This window comes from Eutrema salsugineum, unplaced genomic scaffold, assembly GCF_000478725.1.
Source record: "Eutrema salsugineum unplaced genomic scaffold, Eutsalg1_0 scaffold_9, whole genome shotgun sequence".
NCBI classification, from domain to species: domain Eukaryota; kingdom Viridiplantae; phylum Streptophyta; class Magnoliopsida; order Brassicales; family Brassicaceae; genus Eutrema; species Eutrema salsugineum.
Window position 1 is genome coordinate 1,285,022 of NW_006256342.1, and position 9,328 is coordinate 1,294,349.

At 34.7% G+C, this 9,328-nt stretch overlaps 1 protein-coding gene across 1 annotated transcript; it reads right to left on the reverse strand.

Annotated features, from left to right (window-relative positions):
* Positions 1–2,797: 2,797 nt before the first annotated feature.
* Positions 2,798–6,481, reverse strand: LOC18008848 (phosphatidylinositol 4-phosphate 5-kinase 2). Its single transcript, XM_006389998.2, has 8 exons — positions 5,352–6,481; positions 5,108–5,272; positions 4,837–5,002; positions 4,570–4,680; positions 4,295–4,488; positions 4,064–4,194; positions 3,871–3,964; positions 2,798–3,497 (listed from the first exon to the last, which is right to left on the reverse strand). Exons 1-8 carry the CDS (start codon positions 6,479–6,481, stop codon positions 3,197–3,199), a joined length of 2,292 nt encoding a protein of 763 aa, XP_006390060.1. The 3' UTR covers positions 2,798–3,196.
* Between the last annotated feature and the right edge of the window lie 2,847 nt (positions 6,482–9,328).

Sequence of the window (9,328 nt, forward strand, 5' to 3'; positions counted from 1 at the left end):
TAAATAAGATTCTCCTGGATTCAAATTTGTTCGCATTACCGCACGAGGATATTTATAAACAATTCAATATAAATTACCTAGTTGAAGGCAATTAGACAAAACGATTGTCTAGGGCTACATGTATGATGTATCTATCACAAATTGTCGTGTTAGAAAATCCTAGTTAAAACATCTTATGAGTCTATTACAGAATGACAAAAACACTACAGCAATAATTAATTGTTTTCCTAAGAAAATTAAATCTAAAAGTTTTATTTTAGAGTTTATTAAATCTTGAATTCTAGGTGCAGACTTGCTATAAAAAAAATAACGAGTATAATTCCCTTTCTAGTTACAGTTATCCTTTTGAAACAGTACATAGATTTGTTCATCTCACTTGTTGTCGATCATCGATAATATTTAGCGTGTTGTGTCATATTTCTAATTTAGTTTGGCTTTACATTCATATTGTCATGCATATATTACACACACACACAAGAAAATCGGAAGATGTATAAAATATTAAATCATTTCGAGAAGACAAATTAAACATGACAAAACAAGACAGATCGATAGAACAGACCTCTCATAGAAAAAGATCTTACTGTATCTTCGCAAGCTTATTGGCTTATAGCCCAAATCAGTAAATAAGATTGTTCATCTTTTTTTATAAGGTAACACGAGAAACAAAATGGTTTCAAAAATTAAACACATGAGAAACAAATAATAACACGAGTAAGAGAGATTGTTGAGATCTGTGACATTTAATTAAAGGGCTTTTTAGGCATGCAAGTTTTTGGCAGACCTAGCTACTGTTCAAGGCTCTGTCTTTTTCCTATTTTCTCGTTTAGCGAACAGTTGTTTCTTTTATTTATTTACATCATAATTTATTTATTCATAGAGTACGTACAAGATACACTTATATCTTCTTCTTCTTTTGTCTCTTTGTTTATCGAGAAAACCGTAGTGAAGATTTGTATTTTTTTTTCTATTCGTTTTGTGATTGAAGATCTGTATAATAATGAAACTTTTGTTCATTAGCTTTTTTGTAACAATCAAATTATAGTACTCCCTCTGTTCAGAATTATTTGATGTTTTAGAAGGTTTTTTTTGTTCAAAATTATTTGATGTTCTCACTTTTCAATGCAAAATTTAATGAATTTTTATAGTTTTTGACCTTTTATATTCTGCAGATTGTCTTCTTATTGGCTGAATGATATTTAAATGGATTATAAATAATATTTTTAGTATAGAAAAAATAAAAATTAAATGAATCCTTAAACTATGTGCAAAAACCTTAAAAATCAAATAATTCTGAACAGAGAAAGTATTATTATTCGCTTTGAAATTGGGATGAATGAAATTTTTGACTTGTCACCTGCCTGTAAGAGGGCAGTTCGTTATTTAATGCGGCAGAAAGAAAGTCTCGTCGATTTATGTAAAAATAACCAAGTGAATACAAAACTTGGCTCGCAAGAAATATGAGCGTTGGTCCATTCTTATATTTAAGTAGTAATATTAATCCCTACATTACTGCTTGAGAAATGAAACAGTATAATTTTATAGAATGTTCTTCTTAGGAATTTGGACTCTAGGATCTGAAGAAATATGAGAAATGGGCACATCATGAGTCCATGACACGTATTTGTTCACAAAAATGTTCGAAAACCTGTTACTTTATAGGGAATTGTTCATAAATAATTTATATAATTTGACTTTGTTACACTCCCTCCTCTCCTCTGGTAGTGGTCGGATTTCATCTTTAAAAAAATCGTAACTCCCCAGTAAACATTTTTTAATACATGTACTGTTATTGAGCAAATTATAGTGGATTATAAATGTTTTTTATTCCGTATACGTACAATAATTGTATTTAAATTTTTGGTTATGTCCCAATGTGTCAAGATAAAATAGTTTTTGGCAGATATTGGCTCTAATAGAAAACTATTAACGGAATTTGCTCCAAAAAAAAACCTATCAACGGAAACAAAAAAAATGGTATTCTCACTATTATACTACTCGTCTAAAAAGACCATCTCTTCATTAAAAAAAAAAAAAAACAGCTTTACATTTAATATGAAGTCATACTAATAAATTTACACCGTAATCGACCAAAAAGTTTAACACCGCAATAACTAGGCAACGTGGACTGGTGCTCCTACCGATTAGATCGGACCGGAGAATATATAGAAAAAATTGTCAACATACACATTATTTTACGTGTTCTTCAAAACCCATACTCGAAAATTATATAAATAAATAGTAATTAAATATGATAAAGAAAGCGTAATGTGAGATGTTTATTCAGAGTTTACAAAAGAGGACATGTGGTCTTCTCTCTATGCTTTCTCTTCTTTTCATGTTAACACAACCTCAATTTCAAGCTCTCTCAACTTTTGACCATAATATTGTGTACTTTTTTTAATATGAGTTATAGTAACATCATATCAAATATATATCCACGATAGAATATATCATTTCTCTATTTTTATGAATAGACAGATCACTGGTAAATGTATTTTCCATATATAGAACATTATCATCCGAAAATAACTGAATATCTCCTTGTTCAAATTGAGAAAATTTTATATTGTGTACCGAATATGTATTCCAGAAACATACGACTCAAAATAGAGTTTGAATAATAATTGGAAAAGTATCTTTAGATGCGAAAAGCATGGTGAAGAGAGAAGATGGATCCCATGGGAATATGGGACCTCTTTTGAAGATTTTAATAAATCTTTAGCTTTTTCTTTTGTCGCAATTTTAAAAAAGAAATTAAAGTATACTTCCCCACAAAATTACACAAAACAAATAATTTAATGGAGAACTAAGACAAATGGGATTAAAATAAACCACCCATCCTTTTCATAACTTGTACACTTGTCTTATTCCCCATTTCCAAATCTCTCAAACCCAATTTTTTTTAAAGCCTATGTACTTTTTTTCTCCTTCACAAATCTATATTCACATATATCTTCTCTGACCCTCCAAAAAAAAAATTCCCCACCCAAAATTTGTTTTGATCACCTCTAACTCTTCTCATATATATAAATGAAAGAAATCAAATCGTCTTCTTCCCTTCTTCGAGCTTTTATCAGACGCAAGGAAATTACCTTTTTTGACCTCATGCCGGCCGCAGCGTCTTTAGACCTCTCAATTTGAGGTAAAAGAGAGGAACTTTAGATTAACATTTCCAATGATGAAATACCTCTTATTAGCCGTCTTCAATGAAGATTCTGCTAATGAAATCTCTAAATCTCTTGGAGTATAGTTTGGGATCAACGGCTGAGATCGAAGCAGGATCGGCTTGAAGAGACTTATAAGCATGCTCAATCTTCTTGCTAATGTCGTAATCTTGCAAAATGTCAATGATTCCAAAATATAGAACCACTTCGTAAACCTCTCCGTGAGATAAATAGTTTGTTCCCCCCGAGGAATATTGATCAAAGTCGCTTCTTCTAGCCATTCGTTCTGCTCTTGCAGGCATGTTTGTGCCTAGTCTTATCAACGGTTTCCTGCAAAAATTAATCAAATTATCAAAATGGTCAATCTGTGGTTGATCGATCTTTTCAGAATTAGTTTAAGTATGGAGCAAAAACGACAACATGATCTGTTACGCCCCCACAAAGTTATTGTGTGTTTTCTATTGAATGAAATAGCCCCCACAAGATTTCCAAGCAACTTTTAATACAATAATGATGCGTTGAGATGTAACATTGTTATCAGATGAAATCATTCGTAATCAGAAAATGAAACTCTCAACCACTCTCTCTGTAGTAGTAATTACCAAGACTATGAATGCAAAAAGACTGTTATGGTAGGTCAACTTCTTGTGCTAAGAATTAAACTCACTGTAATGATTGGCAAGAGAATAAATTATTGACGTACCTGCCAGCTAAAATGCGGTCCATGTCTTGAAGTTCAGCCTCCAGAAAGCGACAACCGCGCATGAATTTCTCGTTTTGATATGACTCTATCTTACCTGCAACAATAACACATGAACAAAAGTCATCAAAACGGGTCTGGTCGAGTCTAGCTGAATAAGAAGACTTGTGGAAGAGGAATGGTAAGTGCAACTAACCAGATCTCAAAACGAACGGAGAAAGCCCCATCTTGTCTCCTGTGTTGTCATCGCGGAAGTGAACTCCAATCAACAGGCTATAATCCATTATTCTCTCAGCTTCCAAGAACTCACAATCGCGTTTAATTTGCCTGTTTAATGGAAAAATGAAGGCAGATTAATAATTTGTTTGACCTTTCAAACAGCCAAATAGCAGAAGCAAAAACCTAAGAAGGAATTAAGGCAGCTTACGTCATAAGCTCTTGGTACCAATTTCTCTGAAGACGGAAAGAAAAATTGAGATCAAGGTCCTTAAGAGTAGTGGTCTCATCAATTTCCGCTTCAGGTTTGGAGGTGGTACGTCCATGGGAAGACCCTTTCAGGTCAAACCGTCTCTGGATTCTATATTCGGAGCAGAACAAGTTCCCCATTACGATAAACCGAGTCTGGAAAGATGGTAAACAACGTGAGAAAAATGTCCATTGGAAACAAAAGAGTCTTATGAAACATAGATGAACAACACAAACCTTCTGGCCACCAACAGGTTTGATACAATGCACGCCGTAGAACTTCGTCACAAGTGAATTCTCATACTGGCAGACATGTTTGTAGTAACTTGAAAGCATTCGTAGAAGGACCTGGATAAAGAAAACAATCACTTCAGGTCAAATTTCCTTAGCTAACCACACTTAGTGGAGTATATGATTAAGAATGTAATGTGAAAGCAAAGAGAGAATAATACAAAGGAATTTCAAACAAGACAGAAGAAGTCAAGAAGAGAGCCAACGACTAACCTTGACTTCTGATTTCTTCACTGTCTTAATCATAAATCTGTCATCTTGAGTTAAGTAAAAAAAACTTCCACTCTTTCCAGGTGAAGACAGTTCTCGAAGAGCATCGTTTCCACATATAGCTAACATGTAATCCGCAGGATCCACCGTGAAAAGCTCCCTCAGGCGTCTATCAAAAGAATTGCCGGAAAGAAACACATCATCACAAACACTGATATAGAACAGACACATTGATACAAAATAGAAGACCATTTAACTGCAAAAGAGTGAATACCTAAACACCAAAGGGCAATAGTCCTTCCATCGGAAATCCACAGACTGATGCGGCGGTGTGGTCTTAGAACCCTCCGGAGGAAACCTTGTCCAGAACTTTTCACTCGGGTCGAAGTCGCTCTGTTTGAGATCTCGAACAACTGACGCATGTTTGCCGACAGAGTACCTAAAGTATCGCACTTTCGTAAGCACACAGATCCAGAAACTCATAATGGCTACACCATTCCTTGGGTTTAAGAAGTTACCTGATCCCATGTTGCAAGTTGAGCATCAGATCGTATTTCTTATGCCCCTTGGATATGGTCTCTCCAGGTTTCTTTGCCTCGCCGCTGAAACAACAAGGATTCTTCCTAAACTGACGAAACCCATCTCGATCAACGGAAATCCTATCTCTGTAAATCACCGATGCATCAAGATTATCAACGATGTCACAAGTGATATCCCCAGCTTCGCCATCTGATTCCCATATACAGATTCTGGGGAAAATCTTCTCCCCACTCAAGCTTCCAGCTCCACTATCAACAGAGGATCTCTTCCTCGTCGCCACAATCAACTCATTCTTCTCGATCCCGTCGAAGAAACTTCTTATGAGGTTGCTGCTTTCGTTCCAAGAACCGATCCAAGAGCTTCCATCAGCCCAAGTGAAAACACCACCTCCTTTGGGAACTCCGTTCTCCCATTGTCCTTCGTATCGATTCCCATTGGGCCAAGCAAGCACACCTTTCCCACAAATCACTCCGTTACGCCATTCTCCAGTGTACTGATTCCCGTTCAACCAAACGTATCTTCCACGTCCGTCCTGGAGATTGCGCCGCCACGTACCCTCGTAGAAATCGCCGTTCGCGTAACGCTTCTGGCCGTGACCCTGTTTCCGGTCAGCGACCCAAGAGCCCCGGTAAGTATCTCCGTCGGCTCCGATGAAGGTCCCGAATCCTTCCATCCTCCCAGACTTGAATTCCCCTTCGTAGGTTGCACCGCTCGGCCATGAAAACTTGCCTTTCCCCGAAGCCTTCCCACGCTTCCATTCCCCTTCGTACATACACCCATCCTTCCACAAATACTTCCCGGATCCGTTCGGAAACCCGCCGGAGAACGTTCCCATATACAGATCTCCGTTTGGTAACGGTTTCTCAACGTCCACCGGAGGCGTGGGTGTGACGCGCCTCGTGGTTCCTTGAGATTTCGATCGCACCATCGGAGTTAGAGCTAATAACAACAAATCGTCGCGTCTCTCTTCCTCCGCTTCGTCTCCTTCTCCAGCTCGTAGCTTCTCTCTCTTGCACACCTCTTCTAGAACCTTCTTCTCGACGGCGACGCTGCTGCTCAGTAAGACTTCAGTAGCTTCTTCTTCGCTCACCAGCGGTTCACGCATCATCTATTCATCAGATAAAACCCTCGCTTCCACCCTCGATTTCTTCTCGATCTTCGAAATGGCATTCGACTACGCAACTCGATTCTGGAGAATCGAAGATTACAGCTAGATCCGTCGGAACAAATTGTAAACTCCGGTGAGAAAGAGGAAAACAATTTCCGGCGTTTCGAGCCGTGGATTTGAAATCAAGGAGGAAAATCTCCAGATTATAACTCCGTTGAGAAACTTTTCAAATCTGAGAAGAAACCTTGGTGAGATTCCTCCTACAAACGCCACAGGGAAAAAAAGAAAAGAAAAGGAGAATGAAGCATCAAAAGAAAAAGAATAAAGAGACAGAGAGAGAGAAAGAAAGAGAAGGAGAGAAATTATAAAACCTTTGAAAAATGAAATTGAATTTATTAGGGTAAATTAGTAAAATTCCATTAAAGGAAGAAAGAGCTGCAGTAGTAGTAACCTGTCGACAAAAAAAAAACGTTGCAGTAAACTATTGGGAAGTGGCCACAAAAAGCCCACCAGCCCGAGGAAAAAAAAAAGTCTTATTGTTATGACCAATGTATTGACTTCAGTAATTACGGGATTTGGGAAACAAATATTACGGGATATATTATTACACACAGAATATCAATAATTTTTGTCACACAAGAGATAATTCATTATTAAATTGAATAATACGACAGTGTGTGGGGTACGTGTTAGTATTTTCGATGTGTAAAAACTTCCGAGAAAGGGTAAAAAACAAACAATAATCACCTGACCAAGTTTAACGTATGTGTGTGTGTTTTTATTATTTGACAACAACCAGTTTATGTAAGGATATTTTAAAGTATAATATATATATATTCTTTTTTTCCAATATATCTCAACTTTTATTATGATTCTACTATAAAACATCTTATTTTAATTATAAAAAAAAAATAACACTAACCAAACAAATATTAACCTGTTCAAAACTGGAGTATATTAACAAAAGTTGATACGTCAAAATTTAATCAAATTTAATCATTTAATAAAATCATGATCATTTATATCCAACATTTTAATTAATAAACAGGTTATTGATATCTGTATTTCTACTGATTTAAGAATTTAGTTTGGATTTTGCTCAAAAGTTCATCTTTGTTTATTTGTTATAATCAGGAATGAATAACTTTTTTTAAACGAAAAATAACATAAAAATAAAATTGTCGGATAGCGTTCGTTGTTTTAAAGTTAAACATATGAAATGTAGCAATCTACTGTTCACTTGTGAAATCAACACATTCACAAAACAAAGAAATTACTCTAATGAACATACAAGGATAAATACTGGCAAATTTTATGCATAGGAAACTATTTTACTCGTCAACACATAATCAATGCAGATGGGTATGCGTGCATGAAGTAATATGTTCACTCGTCAACATATAATCGCAGTGAGTTAACTTCTTCTACCGTTTGAACAACAATAAAATCATTAAAATATTAGATCTCGAACCTTACAACTATTCACTGGTTATTAGTTTACTATACGTTCTTAAATACAAGTCGTAAGGAATAATTGTAATAAAAAATAAATAAAATTAAACTAGTGCCGGCGTGCCCTACGTTGTATGGATTTAATGTGACACCCACGTAAAAGACCAAATGATTAGTTATGTTTATCTCCTTCTTCGAAAAACACCTAACAATTAAATATATTTTGACGATTATAACAATTAAATATATTTATAAATAAAAATGTGACCAATTATCAACAAAATATCGTCGCTAACGGAATGAAGTAATAAAACCAGGTGATAGTGTTTGATAACTACATAATAGATAAAAAACTCTGTTATCATGTGTGATTTTATCATGTAATGTTTGCTCAGTCGCCGATCGGTGTTCAATTTCGGTGCCCCGTTGTATTTAGAGTCGAAGATGAATCGAAGTGCCATATATTGAGGAATTGTTATACTGTGTAGATTCATATACGCACATACACAATTGTAAAATAATACACATATATGTTTATCAGTTTTAGTATATATACACTGCATTAGATTAAAAAAACGTATATAGAAATAGAGCAAATCGTTATTTGATGATCTAGTACGAAGGTGAAGTATGTTCTTTTTAAATTACAAATATACAAGTATGTTCTTCTTAAATTACATATATATATATATATATATATTAGTTTTGAAGTTTCCGGTTATATAAAAGATAAAGAAGAGAGCATCTACTATTATATTTTTGTATATTTATTCGCCCAGACTTCTACATCCGAGACTATTAGTCGAGTCTCAAATAATCCAATGCAAAGTTCTTAACTTCTCTTGTGAATTATGATCACAATAAGAATATATCACCATGCAGTCGGAAAAAAAAAGATAATAATATATTACCAAATTCAAGAACCCAATGTCATAATTCAATATTGATATATGCTTATGTTTTCATGATTATGCAACTAGAATATTGCTCTCAAAACGAGCAAAATGGCAACTGTAGTTTTCTTTACTGTAGCGTTAAAAATTGATTTCAAGTAAAATCGAAGGTTATTCTACTTTAGAAAAGGCCAAAAAAAAAAGAAAAACCGTTGAAGATTCTTATTGTATACAATGCATCGTTCTCACCAATGATCAAATAAGTATAGGATCTCATTCTGTCAGATAGAGCTATATAATGTTTAATTATTCAATAGCTTCTTATTGGTTAATTTGATTAAACTAAAGTGTTTTAAAACAGTGGGATAATACCCATCTTTTTTTTGTTTTTTTTAATACCCATCTTAATAATGCAGGAAACTACATGTTCCCCCTTTATATTTTGATAGGGTCTATTTTGATATCGATAATAATATAAATAATATTCCATGACTGAGCGACG